Raw genomic sequence first — 19,112 nt, forward strand, 5'->3', positions numbered from 1 at the left:
AACTACGTCGCTCCTCTCCCAGCAGTCCCATGTAACTACGTCGCTCCTCTCCCCGCAGTCCCATGTAACTACGTCGCTCCTCTCCCCGCAGTCCCACGTAACTACGTCGCTCCTCTCCCAGCAGTCCCATGTAACTACGTCGCTCCTCTCCCCGCAGTCCCATGTAACTACGTCGCTCCCCTCCCAGCAGTCCCATGTAACTACGTCGCTCCTCTCCCCGCAGTCCCATGTAACTACGTCGCTCCCCTCCCCGCAGTCCCATGTAACTACGTCGCTCCTCTCCCCGCAGTCCCATGTAACTACGTCGCTCCCCTCCCCGCAGTCCCACGTAACTACATCGCTCCCCTCCCCGCAGTCCCATGTAACTACGTCGCTCCCCTCCCAGCAGTCCCATGTAACTACGTCGCTCCCCTCCCCGCAGTCCCATGTAACTACGTCGCTCCCCTCCCCGCAGTCCCATGTAACTATGTCGCTCCCCTCCCCGCAGTCCCATGTAACTACATCGCTCCCCTCCCCGCAGTCCCATGTAACTACGTCGCTCCCCTCCCCGCAGTCCCACGTAACTACATCGCTCCCCTCCCCGCAGTCCCATGTAACTACGTCGCTCCCCTCCCAGCAGTCCCACGTAACTACATCGCTCCCCTCCCCGCAGTCCCATGTAACTACGTCGCTCCCCTCCCAGCAGTCCCATGTAACTACGTCGCTCCCCTCCCAGCAGTCCCATGTAACTACGTCTCCCTCCACATGTTCTGTTTCTACTTCCTGTTTTTGAGCTCAACTGTAAACCCCGCCCCTCCCCTGATAAGCTCCACCCCTTCCCATGACATCATAACAGCCAGGAACAGCCACATACTGGCCACCACTAAGGCTGCAGGAGCCGAGACCAGAGGGGAGACCAGAGCGGCCGCCGGGACCTCCATGTCCTCCTGATAGTGAGTCTGTCATGTGCACTAGTAGTCTGAGCAGCGGCTTCTTGTCTCATGTCAGAGTTCCCAAATCACAAGAAGTTATCCCCCTGTCCTGCTCCCCCCATTACAGCCCCTCGTCCCCCTGTCCTGCTCCCCCATTACAGCCCCTCGTCCCCCTGTCCTGCTCCCCCATTACAGCCCCTCGTCCCCCTGTCCTGCTCCCCCCATTACAGCCCCTCGTCCCCCTGTCCTGCTCCCCCATTACAGCCCCTCGTCCCCCTGTCCTGCTCCCCCCATTACAGCCCCTCGTCCCCCTGTCCTGCTCCCCCATTACAGCCCCTCGTCCCCTCCCTGCTCCCCCATTACAGCCCGTCGTCCCCCCCTGCTCCCCATTACAGCCCCTCGTCCCCTCCCTGCTCCCCCATTACAGCCCCTCGTCCCCCTCCCTGCTCCCCCATTACAGCCCCTCGTCCCCTGTCCTGCTCCCCCATTACAGCCCCTCGTCCCCCTGTCCTGCTCCCCCATTACAGCCCCTCGTCCCCCTGTCCTGCTCCCCCATTTCAGCCCCTCGTCCCCTTCCTGCTCCCCCCATTACAGCCCCTCGTCACCTTCCTGCTCCCCCATTACAGCCCCTCGTCTCCTCCCTGCCCCCCATTACAGCCCCTCGTCCCCTCCCTGCTCCCCCCCATTACAGCCCCTCGTCCCCTCCCTGCTCCCCCATTACAGCCCCTCGTCCCCCTGTCCTGCTCCCCCATTACAGCCCCTCGTCCCCCTGTCCTGCTCCCCCATTACAGCCCTCGTCCCCCTGTCCTGCTCCCCCATTTCAGCCCCTCGTCCCCTTCCTGCCCCCCCCATTACAGCCCCTCGTCTCCTCCTGCCCCCCCATTACAGCCCCTCGTCCCCCTGTCCTGCTCCCCCATTACAGCCCCTCGTCCCCTCCCTGCCCCCCCCATTACAGTCCTCGTCCCCCTGTCCTGCTCCCCCATTACAGCCCCTCGTCCCTCCCTGCCCCCCCCATTACAGCCCCTCGTCCCCCTGTCCTGCTCCCCCCATTACAGCCCCTCGTCCCCTCCCTGCTCCCCATTACAGCCCCTCGTCCCCTTCCTGCTCCCCCATTACAGCCCCTCGTCCCCTCCTGCCCCCCCATTACAGCCCCTTGTCTCCTTCCTGCTCCCCCCATTTCAGCCCCTCGTCTCCTTCCTGCTCCCCCCATTACAGCCCCTCGTCCCCTCCCTGCCCCCCCATTACAGCCCCTCGTCTCCTCCCTGCCCCCCCCCATTACAGCCCCTCGTCTCCTCCCTGCCCCCCCCATTACAGCCCCTCGTCTCCTTCCTGCCTCCCCCATTTCAGCCCCTCGTCCCTTCCTGCTCCCCCCCATTACAGCCCCTCGTCCCCTCCCTGCCCCCCCATTACAGCCCCTCGTCTCCTCCCTGCCCCCCCCATTACAGCCCCTCGTCTCCTTCCTGCTCCCCCATTACAGCCCGTCGTCTACCTGTTCTGCTCCCCCCATTACAGCCCCTCGTTCCCCTGTCCTGCTCCCCCCATTACAGCCCCTCGTCCCCCTGTCCTGCTCCCCCCCATTACAGCCCCTCGTTCCCCTGTCCTGCTCCCCCCATTACAGCCCCTCGTCCCCTTCCTGCTCCCCCCATTACAGCCCCTCGTCACCTTCCTGCTCCCCCATTACAGCCCCTCGTCTCCTCCCTGCTCCCCCCATTACAGCCCCTCGTCCCCTCCCTGCCCCCCCATTACAGCCCTCGTCTCCTCCCTGCCCCCCCATTACAGCCCCTCGTCTCCTTCCTGCTCCCCCATTACAGCCCGTCGTCTACCTGTTCTGCTCCCCCCATTACAGCCCCTCGTTCCCCTGTCCTGCTCCCCCCATTACAGCCCCTCGTCCCCCTGTCCTGCTCCCCCCATTACAGCCCCTCGTTCCCCTGTCCTGCTCCCCCCATTACAGCCCCTCGTCCCCTTCCTGCTCCCCCCATTACAGCCCCTCGTCACCTTCCTGCTCCCCCATTACAGCCCCTCGTCTCCTCCCTGCTCCCCCCATTACAGCCCCTCGTCCCCTCCCTGCTCCCCCCATTACAGCCCCTCGTCCCCTCCCTGCTCCCCCCATTACAGCCCCTCGTCCCCTCCCTGCTCCCCCCATTACAGCCCCTCGTCCCCTCCCTGCTCCCCCATTACAGCCCCTCGTCCCCTCCCTGCTCCCCCCATTACAGCCCCTCGTCCCCTCCCTGCTCCCCCCATTACAGCCCCTCGTTCCCCTGTCCTGCTCCCCCCATTACAGCCCCTCGTCCCCCTGTCCTGCTCCCCCATTACAGCCCCTCGTTCCCCTGTCCTGCTCCCCCCATTACAGCCCTCGTTCCCCTGTCCTGCTCCCCCCATTACAGCCCCTCGTCCCCTTCCTGCTCCCCCCATTACAGCCCCTCGTCCCCTCCCTGCTCCCCCCATTACAGCCCGTCGTCCCCCTGTCCTGCTCCCCCCATTACAGCCCCTCGTCACCTTCCTGCTCCCCCATTACAGCCCCTCGTCTCCTCCCTGCCCCCCCATTACAGCCCCTCGTCCCCTCCCTGCTCCCCCCATTACAGCCCCTCGTCCCCCTCCCTGCTCCCCCCATTACAGCCCCTCGTCCCCTCCCTGCCCCCCCCATTACAGCCCCTCTTCCCCTCCCTGCCCCCCCCATTACAGCCCCTCGTCTCCTTCCTGCTCCCCCCATTACAGCCCCTCGTCCCCCTGTCCTGCTCCCCCCATTACAGCCCCTCGTCTCCTCCCTGCCCCCCCCATTACAGCCCCTCGTCTCCTCCCTGCCCCCCCCATTACAGCCCCTCGTCTCCTTCCTGCTCCCCCATTACAGCCCCTCGTCTCCTTCCTGCTCCCCCCATTACAGCCCGTCGTCCACCTGTCCTGCTCCCCCCATTACAGCCCCTCGTTCCCCTGTCCTGCTCCCCCCATTACAGCCCCTCGTTCCCCTGTCCTGCTCCCCCCATTACAGCCCCTCGTTCCCCTGTCCTGCTCCCCCCATTACAGCCCCTCGTCCCCTCCCTGCTCCCCCCATTACAGCCCCTCGTCACCTTTCTGCTCCCCCATTACAGCCCCTAGTCTCCTCCCTGCTCCCCCCATTACAGCCCCTCGTCCCCTCCCTGCTCCCCCCATTACAGCCCCTCGTCCCCTCCCTGCTCCCCCCATTACAGCCCCTCTTCCCCTCCCTGCTCCCCCCATTACAGCCCCTCGTCCCCTTCCTGCTCCCCCCATTACAGCCCCTCGTCACCTTCCTGCTCCCCCATTACAGCCCCTCGTCCCCTCCCTGCTCCCCCCCATTACAGCCCCTCGTCCCCTCCCTGCTCCCCCCCATTACAGCCCCTCGTCCCCTTCCTGCTCCCCCATTACAGCCCCTCGTCCCCTCCCTGCTCCCCCCATTACAGCCCCTCGTCCCCTCCCTGCTCCCCCCATTACAGCCCCTCGTCCCCTCCCTGCTCCCCCCATTACAGCCCCTCGTCCCCTCCCTGCTCCCCCCATTACAGCCCCTCGTCCCCTCCCTGCTCCCCCCATTACAGCCCCTCGTCCCCCCATTACAGCCCCTCGTCCCCTTCCTGCTCCCCCCATTACAGCCCCTCGTCCCCTTCCTGCTCCCCCATTACAGCCCCTCGTCTCCTTCCTGCTCCCCCCATTACAGCCCCTCTTCCCCTCCCTGCTCCCCCCATTACAGCCCCTCTTCCCCTCCCTGCTCCCCCCATTACAGCCCCTCGTTCCCCCCATTACAGCCCCTCGTCCCCTTCCTGCTCCCCCATTACAGCCCCTCTTCCCCTCCCTGCTCCCCCCATTACAGCCCCTCGTCCCCTTCCTGCTCCCCCATTACAGCCCCTCGTCCCCTTCCTGCTCCCCCATTACAGCCCCTCGTCCCCTCCCTGCTCCCCCCATTACAGCCCCTCGTCCCCTCCCTGCTCCCCCCATTACAGCCCCTCGTCCCCTCCCTGCTCCCCCCATTACAGCCCCTCTTCCCCTCCCTGCTCCCCCCATTACAGCCCCTCGTCCCCCCATTACAGCCCCTCGTCCCCTTCCTGCTCCCCCCATTACAGCCCCTCGTCCCCTTCCTGCTCCCCCATTACAGCCCCTCGTCTCCTTCCTGCTCCCCCCATTACAGCCCCTCTTCCCCTCCCTGCTCCCCCCATTACAGCCCCTCTTCCCCTCCCTGCTCCCCCCATTACAGCCCCTCTTCCCCTCCCTGCTCCCCCCATTACAGCCCCTCGTTCCCCCCATTACAGCCCCTCGTCCCCTTCCTGCTCCCCCATTACAGCCCCTCGTCTCCTTCCTGCTCCCCCCATTACAGCCCCTCTTACCCTCCCTGCTCCCCCCATTACAGCCCCTCGTCTCCTCCCTGCTCCCCCCCATTACAGCCCCTCGTCCCCTTCCTGCTCCCCCATTACAGCCCCTCGTCCCCCCTGCTCCCCCCATTACAGCCCCTCGTCTCCTTCCTGCTCCCCCCATTACAGCCCCTCTTCCCCTCCCTGCTCCCCCCCATTACAGCCCCTCGTCCCCTCCCTGCTCCCCCCATTACAGCCCCTCGTCCCCTCCCTGCTCCCCCCATTACAGCCCCTCGTCCCCTCCCTGCTCCCCCATTACAGCCCCTCATCCCCCCCTCCCCCCATTACAGCCCCTCGTCCCCTTCCTGCTCCCCCATTACAGCCCCTCATCCCCCCCCCATTTCAGCCCCTCGTCCCCTTCCTGCTCCCCCATTACAGCCCCTCGTCCCCCTGTCCTGCTCCCCCATTACAGCCCCTCGTCCCCCTGTCCTGCTCCCCCATTACAGCCCCTCGTCCCCCTGTCCTGCTCCCCCATTACAGCCCCTCGTCCCCTCCCTGCTCCCCCATTACAGCCCGTCGTCCCCCCCTGCTCCCCCATTACAGCCCCTCGTCCCCTCCCTGCTCCCCCATTACAGCCCCTCGTCCCCCTGTCCTGCTCCCCCCATTACAGCCCCTCGTCCCCTCCCTGCTCCCCCATTACAGCCCGTCGTCCCCCCCTGCTCCCCCCATTACAGCCCCTCGTCCCCCTGTCCTGCTCCCCCATTACAGCCCCTCGTCCCCCTGTCCTGCTCCCCCATTACAGCCCCTCGTCCCCCTGTCCTGCTCCCCCATTACAGCCCCTCGTCCCCCTGTCCTGCTCCCCCATTTCAGCCCCTCGTCCCCTTCCTGCTCCCCCCATTACAGCCCCTCGTCACCTTCCTGCTCCCCCATTACAGCCCCTCGTCTCCTCCCTGCCCCCCCATTACAGCCCCTCGTCCCCTCCCTGCTCCCCCCATTACAGCCCCTCGTCCCCTCCCTGCTCCCCCATTACAGCCCCTCGTCCCCCTGTCCTGCTCCCCCATTACAGCCCCTCGTCCCCCTGTCCTGCTCCCCCATTACAGCCCCTCGTCCCCCTGTCCTGCTCCCCCATTTCAGCCCCTCGTCCCCTTCCTGCTCCCCCCATTACAGCCCCTCGTCCCCCTGTCCTGCTCCCCCATTACAGCCCCTCGTCCCCTCCCTGCCCCCCCCCATTACAGCCCCTCGTCCCCCTGTCCTGCTCCCCCATTACAGCCCCTCGTCCCCTCCCTGCCCCCCCCATTACAGCCCCTCGTCCCCCTGTCCTGCTCCCCCCATTACAGCCCCTCGTCCCCTCCCTGCTCCCCCATTACAGCCCCTCGTCCCCTTCCTGCTCCCCCATTACAGCCCCTCGTCCCCTCCCTGCCCCCCCCATTACAGCCCCTCGTCTCCTCCCTGCCCCCCCCCCATTACAGCCCCTCGTCTCCTCCCTGCCCCCCCCATTACAGCCCCTCGTCTCCTTCCTGCTCCCCCCATTTCAGCCCCTCGTCCCCTTCCTGCTCCCCCCATTACAGCCCCTCGTCCCCTCCCTGCCCCCCCATTACAGCCCCTCGTCTCCTCCCTGCCCCCCCATTACAGCCCCTCGTCTCCTTCCTGCTCCCCCCATTACAGCCCGTCGTCTACCTGTTCTGCTCCCCCCATTACAGCCCCTCGTTCCCCTGTCCTGCTCCCCCCATTACAGCCCCTCGTCCCCCTGTCCTGCTCCCCCCATTACAGCCCCTCGTTCCCCTGTCCTGCTCCCCCCATTACAGCCCCTCGTCCCCTTCCTGCTCCCCCCATTACAGCCCCTCGTCACCTTCCTGCTCCCCCATTACAGCCCCTCGTCCCCTCCCTGCTCCCCCATTACAGCCCGTCGTCCCCCTGTCCTGCTCCCCCATTACAGCCCCTCGTCCCCTCCCTGCCCCCCCCATTACAGCCCCTCGTCCCCCTGTCCTGCTCCCCCATTACAGCCCCTCGTCCCCTCCCTGCTCCCCCCATTACAGCCCCTCGTCACCTTCCTGCTCCCCCATTACAGCCCCTAGTCTCCTCCCTGCTCCCCCCATTACAGCCCCTCGTCCCCTCCCTGCTCCCCCCATTACAGCCCCTCGTCCCCTCCCTGCTCCCCCCATTACAGCCCCTCGTCCCCTCCCTGCTCCCCCCATTACAGCCCCTCTTCCCCTCCCTGCTCCCCCCATTACAGCCCCTCGTCCCCTTCCTGCTCCCCCCATTACAGCCCCTCGTCACCTTCCTGCTCCCCCATTACAGCCCCTCGTCCCCTCCCTGCTCCCCCCCATTACAGCCCCTCGTCCCCTCCCTGCTCCCCCCCATTACAGCCCCTCGTCCCCTTCCTGCTCCCCCATTACAGCCCCTCGTCCCCTCCCTCCTCCCCCCATTACAGCCCCTCGTCCCCTCCCTGCTCCCCCCATTACAGCCCCTCGTCCCCTCCCTGCTCCCCCCATTACAGCCCCTCTTCCCCTCCCTGCTCCCCCCATTACAGCCCCTCGTCCCCCCATTACAGCCCCTCGTCCCCTTCCTGCTCCCCCCATTACAGCCCCTCGTCCCCTTCCTGCTCCCCCATTACAGCCCCTCGTCTCCTTCCTGCTCCCCCCATTACAGCCCCTCTTCCCCTCCCTGCTCCCCCCATTACAGCCCCTCGTTCCCCCCATTACAGCCCCTCGTCCCCTTCCTGCTCCCCCATTACAGCCCCTCTTCCCCTCCCTGCTCCCCCCATTACAGCCCCTCGTCCCCTTCCTGCTCCCCCATTACAGCCCCTCTTCCCCTCCCTGCTCCCCCCATTACAGCCCCTCGTTCCCCCCATTACAGCCCCTCGTCCCCTTCCTGCTCCCCCATTACAGCCCCTCGTCCCCTCCCTGCTCCCCCCATTACAGCCCCTCTTCCCCTCCCTGCTCCCCCCATTACAGCCCCTCGTCCCCCCATTACAGCCCCTCGTCCCCTTCCTGCTCCCCCCATTACAGCCCCTCGTCCCCTTCCTGCTCCCCCATTACAGCCCCTCGTCTCCTTCCTGCTCCCCCCATTACAGCCCCTCTTCCCCTCCCTGCTCCCCCCATTACAGCCCCTCTTCCCCTCCCTGCTCCCCCCATTACAGCCCCTCTTCCCCTCCCTGCTCCCCCCATTACAGCCCCTCGTTCCCCCCATTACAGCCCCTCGTCCCCTTCCTGCTCCCCCATTACAGCCCCTCGTCTCCTTCCTGCTCCCCCCATTACAGCCCCTCATCCCCCCCTCCCCCCATTACAGCCCCTCGTCCCCTTCCTGCTCCCCCATTACAGCCCCTCATCCCCCCCCATTTCAGCCCCTCGTCTCCTTCCTGCTCCCCCCATTACAGCCCCTCGTCTCCTTCCTGCTCCCCCCATGTTACAGCCTGCTGTCCCCCCCCCCACACACACACATTACAGCCCCTCATCCCCCCCCCATTACAGCCCCTCATCCCCCTGTCCTGCTCCCCCATTACAGCCCCTCGTCCCCTCCCTGCTCCCCCATTACAGCCCGTCGTCCCCCCCTGCTCCCCCATTACAGCCCCTCGTCCCCTCCCTGCTCCCCCATTACAGCCCTCGTCCCCTTCCTGCTCCCCCATTACAGCCCCTCGTTCCCCTGTCCTGCTCCCCCCATTACAGCCCCTCGTCACCTTCCTGCTCCCCCATTACAGCCCCTCGTCTCCTCCCTGCCCCCCCATTACAGCCCCTCGTCCCCTCCCTGCTCCCCCCATTACAGCCCCTCGTCCCCTCCCTGCTCCCCCATTACAGCCCCTCGTCCCCTCCCTGCTCCCCCATTACAGCCCCTCGTCCCCCTGTCCTGCTCCCCCATTACAGCCCCTCGTCCCCCTGTCCTGCTCCCCCATTTCAGCCCCTCGTCCCCTTCCTGCTCCCCCATTACAGCCCCTCGTCCCCCTGTCCTGCTCCCCCATTACAGCCCCTCGTCCCCTCCCTGCCCCCCCCATTACAGCCCCTCGTCCCCCTGTCCTGCTCCCCCATTACAGCCCCTCGTCCCCTTCCTGCTCCCCCCATTACAGCCCCTCGTCCCCCTGTCCTGCTCCCCCATTACAGCCCCTCGTCCCCTCCCTGCCCCCCCATTACAGCCCCTTGTCTCCTTCCTGCTCCCCCCATTTCAGCCCCTCGTCTCCTTCCTGCTCCCCCCATTACAGCCCCTCGTCCCCTCCCTGCCCCCCCCATTACAGCCCCTCGTCTCCTCCCTGCCCCCCCCATTACAGCCCCTCGTCTCCTCCCTGCCCCCCCCCCCATTACAGCCCCTCGTCTCCTCCCTGCCCCCCCCCATTTCAGCCCCTCGTCTCCTTCCTGCTCCCCCCATTTCAGCCCCTCGTCCCCTTCCTGCTCCCCCCATTACAGCCCCTCGTCCCCTCCCTGCCCCCCCATTACAGCCTCTCGTTCCCCTGTCCTGCTCCCCCATTACAGCCCCTCGTCTCCTTCCTGCTCCCCCCATTACAGCCCGTCGTCTACCTGTTCTGCTCCCCCCATTACAGCCCCTCGTTCCCCTGTCCTGCTCCCCCCATTACAGCCCCTCGTCCCCCTGTCCTGCTCCCCCCATTACAGCCCCTCGTCCCCTTCCTGCTCCCCCCATTACAGCCCCTCGTTCCCCTGTCCTGCTCCCCCCATTACAGCCCCTCGTCCCCTGTCCTGATCCCCCCATTACAGCCCCTCGTTCCCCTGTCCTGCTCCCCCCATTACAGCCCCTCGTCCCCTTCCTGCTCCCCCCATTACAGCCCCTCGTCCCCTCCCTGCTCCCCCCATTACAGCCCCTCGTCCCCTCCCTGCTCCCCCCATTACAGCCCCTCGTCCCCTCCCTGCCCCCCCCATTACAGCCCCTCGTCCCCTCCCTGCCCCCCCCATTACAGCCCCTCGTCTCCTCCCTGCCCCCCCCATTACAGCCCCTCGTCTCCTTCCTGCTCCCCCCATTACAGCCCCTCGTCCCCCTGTCCTGCTCCCCCCATTACAGCCCCTCGTCTCCTCCCTGCCCCCCCATTACAGCCCCTCGTCTCCTCCCTGCCCCCCCCATTACAGCCCCTCGTCTCCTTCCTGCTCCTCCATTACAGCCCCTCGTCTCCTTCCTGCTCCCCCCATTACAGCCCATCGTCCACCTGTCCTGCTCCCCCCATTACAGCCCCTCGTTCCCCTGTCCTGCTCCCCCCATTACAGCCCCTCGTTCCCCTGTCCTGCTCCCCCCATTACAGCCCCTCGTCCCCTCCCTGCTCCCCCATTACAGCCCCTCGTCTCCTCCCTGCTCCCCCCATTACAGCCCCTCGTCCCCTCCCTGCTCCCCCCATTACAGCCCCTCTTCCCCTCCCTGCTCCCCCCATTACAGCCCCTCTTCCCCTCCCTGCTCCCCCCATTACAGCCCCTCGTCACCTTCCTGCTCCCCCATTACAGCCCCTCGTCCCCTCCCTGCTCCCCCCATTACAGCCCCTCGTCCCCTCCCTGCTCCCCCCATTACAGCCCCTCTTCCCCTCCCTGCTCCCCCCATTACAGCCCCTCGTCCCCCCATTACAGCCCCTCGTCCCCTTCCTGCTCCCCCCATTACAGCCCCTCGTCTCCTTCCTGCTCCCCCCATTACAGCCCCTCGTCCCCCCATTACAGCCCCTCGTCCCCTTCCTGCTCCCCCCATTACAGCCCCTCGTCCCCTTCCTGCTCCCCCATTACAGCCCCTCGTCTCCTTCCTGCTCCCCCCATTACAGCCCCTCTTCCCCTCCCTGCTCCCCCCATTACAGCCCCTCGTTCCCCCCATTACAGCCCCTCGTCCCCTTCCTGCTCCCCCATTACAGCCCCTCTTCCCCTCCCTGCTCCCCCCATTACAGCCCCTCGTCCCCTTCCTGCTCCCCCATTACAGCCCCTCGTCCCCTTCCTGCTCCCCCATTACAGCCCCTCGTCCCCTCCCTGCTCCCCCCATTACAGCCCCTCGTCCCCTCCCTGCTCCCCCCATTACAGCCCCTCGTCCCCTCCCTGCTCCCCCCATTACAGCCCCTCGTCCCCTCCCTGCTCCCCCCATTACAGCCCCTCTTCCCCTCCCTGCTCCCCCCATTACAGCCCCTCGTCCCCCCATTACAGCCCCTCGTCCCCTTCCTGCTCCCCCCATTACAGCCCCTCGTCCCCTTCCTGCTCCCCCATTACAGCCCCTCGTCTCCTTCCTGCTCCCCCCATTACAGCCCCTCTTCCCCTCCCTGCTCCCCCCATTACAGCCCCTCTTCCCCTCCCTGCTCCCCCCATTACAGCCCCTCGTTCCCCCCATTACAGCCCCTCGTTCCCCCCATTACAGCCCCTCGTCCCCTTCCTGCTCCCCCATTACAGCCCCTCGTCTCCTTCCTGCTCCCCCCATTACAGCCCCTCTTACCCTCCCTGCTCCCCCCATTACAGCCCCTCGTCTCCTCCCTGCTCCCCCCCATTACAGCCCCTCTTCCCCTCCCTGCTCCCCCCATTACAGCCCCTCGTTCCCCCCATTACAGCCCCTCGTCTCCTCCCTGCCCCCCCATTACAGCCCCTCGTCTCCTTCCTGCTCCCCCCATTACAGCCCCTCTTCCCCTCCCTGCTCCCCCCCATTACAGCCCCTCTTCCCCTCCCTGCTCCCCCCCATTACAGCCCCTCGTCCCCTCCCTGCTCCCCCCATTACAGCCCCTCGTCCCCCCCCCATTACAGCCCCTCATCCCCCCCCCATTACAGCCCCTCGTCCCCTTCCTGCTCCCCCATTACAGCCCCTCGTCTCCTTCCTGCTCCTCCCCATTACAGCCCCTCGTCCCCTCCCTGCTCCCCCATTACAGCCCCTTGTCCCCTCCCCCCCCATTACAGCCCCTCATCCCCCCCCCCATTACAGCCCCTCATCCCCCCCCCCATTACAGCCCCTCGTCTCCTTCCTGCTCCCCCCATTACAGCCCCTTGTCCCCCCATTACAGCCCCTCAGCCCCCCTCCCCCCATTACAGCCCCCCCTCCCCCCATTACAGCCCCTCGTCCCCTCCCTGCTCCTCCCCATTACAGCCCCTCGTCATCTTCCTGCTCCCCCATTACAGCCCCTCGTCCCCTCCCTGCTCCTCCCCATTACAGCCCCTCGTCCCCTTCCTGCTCCCCCATTACAGCCCCTCGTCCCCTTCCTGCTCCCCCCATTACAGCCCCTCGTCCCCTTCCTGCTCCCCCCATTACAGCCTGTCGTCCCCTTCCTGCTCCCCCATTACAGCCCGTCGTCCCCTTCCTGCTCCCCCATTACAGCCCGTCGTTGCCTTCCTGCTCCCCCATTACAGCCCCTCGTCCCCTTCCTGCTCCCCCCCATTACAGCCCCTCGTCCCCTCCCTGCTCCCCCATTACAGCCCCTCGTCCCCTCCCTGCTCCCCCATTACAGCCCCTTGTCCCCTCCCCCCCCCCCATTACAGCCCCTCGTCCCCTCCCCCCCCCATTACAGCCCCTCGTCCCCCCATTACATCCCCCCTCCCCCCATTACAGCCCCTCGTCCCCCCATTACAGCCCCTCGTCCCCTCCCTGCTTCCCCCCCCCCCCCGCCACCATTTGCTGGAGAATGTTTTCAGTATTATTTCTTTTCTGCTAGTGTGAACCATGTCCGAGGATTCTCAGAGAAACTTCCGCTCGGTGTACTATGAGAAGGTCGGATTTCGTGGTGTGGAGGAGAAGAAATCCCTGGAGATCCTGCTGAAGGATGAGCGCTGGGGTGAGGGGTGGCGTCTTGTCCCTGTATACGGTGTATATACAGTATATAGCCTACAGTGTGCTGTGTTCTGCCCTTAGATATGGAGAAGCTTTGCACCTTCTGTCAGCGCTTCCCCCTCCCCTCCATGTACAGGATTCTCGTATGGAAAGTTCTCCTTGGTACGTGCGTCTGCGGCGGACACTACAAGTACACTGATGTCTCTCTGCACCCGCCATATTGTCGGATGGCTCCGGTAACGTCACTTCTGTGTTTCGCAGGGATCCTTCCCCCGCACCAGGAGACGCACCTGCTGGTGATGGTGTACCGGAGGGAGCAGTACGAGGACGTCTACCACGCCCTGGAGGTCATGCGTTACATCAATGAGGCCACCCCCAAGTCTCACGTCTTCCTCTACATGAACCTGCTGGAGAGCGGGAGACTGTCCAAGATCCAGAGGGTTCTCTCTGCAGAGGTGCGAGAGGGTCAGGGGGCCGGCTGGTGATGGGTCGGTGCCCCCTTGTCGGGGTCCTCAGGGCTCCTTCTCATCTGTCTCTAGGACTGGTCGCAGCCTTAGGTGCTCCTGTCTTACTTCAGTCACTTACTTGCCGCTTTCCTCTGAGGACTTTCTGCTTCCATTATATCTATAGGGAAATCACTTGGGTTTCTGTCGCTATAGTTAGTAATATATTTATGTAAGACGTTGCGTTTTTTTACGTGGGGTGGCTGCAGCGTTTCCGCCAGCCTATGGGGTTTCCCGAGACTTATATGTTGGTGACCATCACACGGTTAACCAACAGCTCAGTCCCATTCAACTAAATGGGGCTGAGCTGCAATACCAAGCTCAGCCACTAGACAATGTGCGGCGCTGTGCTTGGTATTCAGCTGATGGTGGGGGTGTCGGGGTGTGGTCGGGGGCATTGCTGTGGGGTCCTCCGCTCTATCTTGATCTGACCAGGGGCATAACTACCGTGGTAGCAGCAGTAGCAGCTGCCACAGGGCCCGGGCCATTAGGGGGCCCGGTGACAGCCGCTACCGCTGCGTTTTTGTTTTTTTTTAAGTCCTTTACGGGCCCTATTCACTTGCCGATCCTGGCTGGGCCGGGATCGGCAAGTGACACCGCGGGGCCCACAGAGGCTATCATTATACTCGGGGGTCTTTGCAGACCCCCGAGTATAATGACCGGCGGACCGGAGAGGTAAGGTAACATAAAAAACAGTGTTACTTACCTCTCCACGATCCTGCCAGGCCTCCGTCATTCGTGTCTGACGTCACATGACCCAGGCCAGCTTCCCGGGTCATGTGACGTCTGACGTCATTAAAGCTGGACAAGAGCGGACAGGACAGCCGACAGGAACAGGTAAGCAACTGTCTCTGTTCTTTTAATGGTTTTAATCCCCCGGGTCTCCGATTATTATACTCTGGGGTCTTTTCAGACCCCAGAGTATAATAAATGTTTATAGGTGTCCACAGTGGGACATATGGGGACACTATGGGGGATAATACTGTGTGTACATTGGACACTATAGGGGTTAATAATACTGTGTGTCCAGGGGCACTATAGGGGTTAATAATACTGTGTGTCCAGGGGACACTATAGGGGTTAATAATACTGTGTGTGCAGGGGCACTATAGGGGTTAATAATACTGTGTGTCCAGGGGACACTATAGGGGTTAATAATACTGTGTGTGCAGGGGCACTATAGGGGTTAATAATACTGTGTGTCCAGGGGACACTATAGGGGTTAATAATACTGTGTGTGCATTGGACACTATAGGGGTTAATAATACTGTGTGTCCAGGGGCACTATAGGGGTTAATAATACTGTGTGTCCAGGGGACACTATAGGGGTTAATAATACTGTGTGTGCAGGGGCACTATAGGGGTTAATAATACTGTGTGTCCAGGGGACACTATAGGGGTTAATAATACTGTGTGTGCATTGGACACTATAGGGGTTAATAATACTGTGTGCAGGGGACACTATTGGCGTTAATACTGTGTGTGCATTGGACACTATAGGGGTTAATACTGTGTGTGCAGGGGCACTATAGGGGTTAATAATACTGTGTGTGCATTGGACACTAGGGGTTAATAATGTGTGTGCATTGGACACTATTGGGGATAATACTGTGTGCAGGGGCACTATAGGGGTTAATAATACTGTGTGTGCATTGGACACTAGGGGTTAATAATACTGTGTGTGCATTGGACACTAGGGGTTAATAATACTGTGTGTCCAGGGGCACTATAGGGGTTAATAATACTGTGTGTCCAGGGGACACTATAGGGGTTAATAATACTGTGTGTGCAGGGGCACTATAGGGGTTAATAATACTGTGTGTGCATTGGACACTAGGGGTTAATAATACTGTGTGTGCATTGGACACTAGGGGTTAATAATACTGTGTGTGCATTGGACACTATAGGGGTTAATAATACTGTGTGCATTGGACACTATTGGCGTTAATACTGTGTGTGCATTGGACACTATAGGGGTTAATAATACTGTGTGTGCATTGGACACTAGGGGTTAATAATACTGTGTGTGCATTGGACACTATAGGGGTTAATAATACTGTGTGTGCATTGGACACTATAGGGGTTAATAATACTGTGTGTGCATTGGACACTATAGGGGTTAATAATACTGTGTGCATTGGACACTATAGGGGTTAATACTGTGTGCAGGGGACACTATAGGGGTTAATACTGTGTACAGGGGCCACTATAGGGGTTAATACTGTGTGTGCATTGGACACTAGGGGTTAATACTGTGTGTGCAGGGGACACTATAGGGGTTAATAATACTGTGTGCATTGGACACTATTGGCGTTAATACTGTGTGTGCATTGGACACTATAGGGGTTAATACTGTGTGCCTGGGGACACTAGGGGTTAATAATACTGTGTGCATTGGACACTATAGGGGTTAATACTGTGTGCAGGGGACACTATAGGGGTTAATACTGTGTGCAGGGGACACTATTGGGGATAATACTGTGTGCAGGGGACACTATTGGGGATAATACTGTGTGCAGGGGACACTATTGGGGATAATACTGTGTGCAGGGGCCACTATAGGGGTTAATACTGTGTGTGCATTGGACACTAGGGGTTAATACTGTGTGTGCAGGGGACACTATAGGGGTTAATAATACTGTGTGCATTGGACACTATTGGCGTTAATACTGTGTGTGCATTGGACACTATAGGGGTTAATAATACTGTGTGTGCATTGGACACTATAGGGGTTAATACTGTGTGCCTGGGGACACTAGGGGTTAATAATACTGTGTGCATTGGACACTATAGGGGTTAATACTGTGTGCAGGGGACACTATAGGGGTTAATACTGTGTGCAGGGGACACTATTGGGGATAATACTGTGTGCAGGGGACACTATTGGGGATAATACTGTGTGCAGGGCTTACTAAGGGAAATAATAGAGTGCGGAGGAGGGGGTCAGTCGAGGTCTTCGGCATCGGTTTGGGGAGGGGGGCCCCATGTCAAAAGTTTGCCACGGGGCCCCGCCATTCCTAGTTACGCCACTGGATCTGACCCACTTGTGTCCTTGTCTCACCGATGCAGGATCCGGAGGACGAGCTGTTCTTGGCGGTGGCCGACGCCGTGGAGGAGATGGTGGACGATGATGTGGACTGTTATTGGCTCACCAAGACCTTTGTGCAACATTTAGATACTAAGTTTCGGGATTCCCAGCTGGGCCTGGTAAGAGCGGGGGAGGGGGTAAGGATCGGGTTAGTAATAGTGATCATCTCTGTACGCTGCTGGTGGCTTAAAGGGATTGTCCACACGTGACTGCCCCCTTCAGGATTCAGGCCCCCCCCCCAGAAATCCAACTGCGGCCAACACGGAGAAATCTCCACAATCTCAGCCCGTCTAGAGCCGAGCTCGGCCTTGGCCGCATCTTGGAGGAGATTTATCGGGATCTCTTGGCTTCCTTCACTTGAACGCACATACATTTTTTTTTTTTATTATTCACTTCTTTTTTCTACCTTTTTTCCTGTAATGACATCAGAAGGGGAATGCCTAAAAATAACCAGAAAGAAAAGAGTTAAAATGGAAAAATAATCCCTGAATTATAGAAAAACTTCCCAGAAACCTTTCTGTAACGGCTTTTATGTTCGTTTTCCATTTTTCCTTCCCCCGTTTACGTTTTTGTGAAGATGAAGCCTTTTTCCATTTTCCACAGAAGTATATACCCCCCTCCCCCGTCCTGAGCCCGGGCTGTATGGCGACTCTGGTCCAAGCAGATGGCCGCTGACTGTTTTCCGTCTAGTCGCGTGTCAGGGCGGGTCCCTTGTCTCCGTGCAGCTTCTGTATGTTCAGCTTTGTTCACATTTGGCTCTTGCAGCAGAAGGGGTTTGAGCAGTACCTGACTCTAGAAGACGGCAGACTGGTGGCGCACCTGAAGGCCTGCGGCGCTCTGGATAAGCTCCCCTATGACTCCTGGTTTCGGAAGTGTTTCGCTAGTTCTCTGCCGCCGTCCAGCCTGCAGAGGTGAGAGAGGTTTGTCTGCACGCCCGGCCTGGTCTGTCCGTCTCTGGATGGTGAAGGTAGAGACGACCAAATAGTGTCAGGAGACCCCGACCACAAGGCTCAGTGACCTCGCCCCTGCTGCTCCACTCCCCTGTACATAGTGATCTGGCCAATATATGGGCTGGGTTTTCTGGACAGGGTTCCCAGTGTACAGGGGCGGAGTCTGTCAGCCATTTTGCCTCTGCAGTGGTAGGGGTAGGTATATACTGCTCTGCAGGTCTCTGGCCTAGCCCTGGTGGGGTCAGACCTATGGAAAGTCTCCCTGTTTCTTGTGGTTGGGGCCGGCACAGACCTCCCTGACAAGACTCCATGTTTTTTGGTTGAACCCTTAGGAGTGACCTCATTGTAGTTGTTATTTAGTAGAAATGAAGACGACTTCTGTCTATAACAGCGACCTAGGGCAGCCATCTTGTCTGTAATAACAGTACTGGGCGCTGATCTGTACGGGTCTGTATATGTGTCCTTGCCATTGTCTAATGCTGTACATACAGGTCCGATCTGCCGCCATCGCTCACCTCACTGGTTTTATCTGCAGGGTGTGGGACAAACTGGTGAGCGGATCCTGTAAGATCCTCGTATTTGTGGCCGTGGAGATCCTGCTGACCTTCAAGATGAAAGTGATGGCCCTGAATAATTCCCAGACTATCAATGAGTTTCTGGAGAAGGTGAGTCGCCATCTGGCCCGATCCAGCATTCACTGTATGTCACCGTAAGTCCCGCCTCCTGAGCCGCCGCCATGTTTAAGGTCCTGACATCTGCTGGATTATTATGACAGGTGACGGGAAGGGGTTAAAATATCAGCAAAGGCTCACAGGAAAGTTTCTTAAGGCTCTTGTATGTTTTCTTGTAGATTCCTGAGGACAACACCGACCCGATTGTTAACAAAGCGATAGATTTATGGCACAAGCATTGCGGTGTCCCGGCACATTCAGTGTGACCCCTCCCCCACCTGTATATGGACCGACCCCGCCTCCTGTATATGGACTGATCCGGCCTCCTGTATATGGGCTGTCCCCGCCTCCTGTATATGGACCGACCCCCACCTCCTGTATATGGACCGATCCGGCCTCCTGTATATGGACCGACCCCCACCTCCTGTATATGGACCGATCCGGCCTCCTGTATATGGACCGATCCCCGCCTCCTGTATATGGACCGATCCGGCCTCCTGTATATGGACCGACCCCCGCCTCCTGTATATGGACCGATCCGGCCTCCTGTATATGGACTGTCCCCGCCTCCTGTATATGGACTGTCCCCGCCTCCTGTATATGGACCGTCCCCGCCTCCTTATTTTGGACCGATCCCGTCTCGTCTTTCTATTTATTGACCTGTTTGTAGATTTTCTCAATACACGAACAATTGACTTGTTGTCGTGTCTGGTTTTTATACAAAGTTTTAAGCTGGACCTGAAATCTTTAGACGGTGCAATCCCGCAGTGTAAAGAGGTCGGAGAATCTGCTGCGGCTCATCTAATATTAATGATTTATGGAAACTAATTACATTGGGCAAACCCCTCCCCCTCATTATAATACGTCTACAATGGGCAATGAGCCTTGAATGGTTTCTGGCCTTGTTTGGTACAATGGGCCGGCCATCTGTTAGTACAGAAGGTGATATAACTGGAGCGGTCTGAGCCGTCACCAGCCGGGACCTGG

At 60.9% G+C, this 19,112-nt stretch overlaps 1 protein-coding gene across 1 annotated transcript; it reads left to right on the forward strand.

Annotated features, from left to right (window-relative positions):
- Window positions 1–844: 844 nt before the first annotated feature.
- TBC1D7 (TBC1 domain family member 7) lies at window positions 845–18,826 on the forward strand. The gene is made up of 8 exons (XM_075272057.1): window positions 845–932; window positions 12,798–12,917; window positions 12,995–13,075; window positions 13,175–13,368; window positions 16,486–16,623; window positions 17,270–17,415; window positions 17,990–18,119; window positions 18,305–18,826. Exons 2-8 carry the CDS (start codon window positions 12,806–12,808, stop codon window positions 18,389–18,391), a joined length of 888 nt encoding a protein of 295 aa, XP_075128158.1. The 5' UTR covers window positions 845–932; window positions 12,798–12,805; the 3' UTR covers window positions 18,392–18,826.
- Window positions 18,827–19,112: the final 286 nt, after the last annotated feature.

The sequence above is a fragment of the Leptodactylus fuscus genome, chromosome 4, assembly GCF_031893055.1.
Source record: "Leptodactylus fuscus isolate aLepFus1 chromosome 4, aLepFus1.hap2, whole genome shotgun sequence".
Lineage (NCBI taxonomy): Eukaryota > Metazoa > Chordata > Amphibia > Anura > Leptodactylidae > Leptodactylus > Leptodactylus fuscus.

What these genes read in the sequence shown, in the direction of transcription:
- TBC1D7 (XM_075272057.1), top strand. Translation starts at nt 12,806, where the DNA reads ATGTCCGAGGATTCTCAGAGAAACTTCCGCTCGGTGTACTATGAGAAG. An exon ending in GGGATTCCCAGCTGGGCCTG is followed by an intron (nt 16,624 to 17,269) that starts GTAAGAGCGGGG and finishes TGGCTCTTGCAG; the next exon opens with CAGAAGGGGTTTGAGCAGTA. An exon ending in TCAATGAGTTTCTGGAGAAG is followed by an intron (nt 18,120 to 18,304) that starts GTGAGTCGCCAT and finishes GTTTTCTTGTAG; the next exon opens with ATTCCTGAGGACAACACCGA.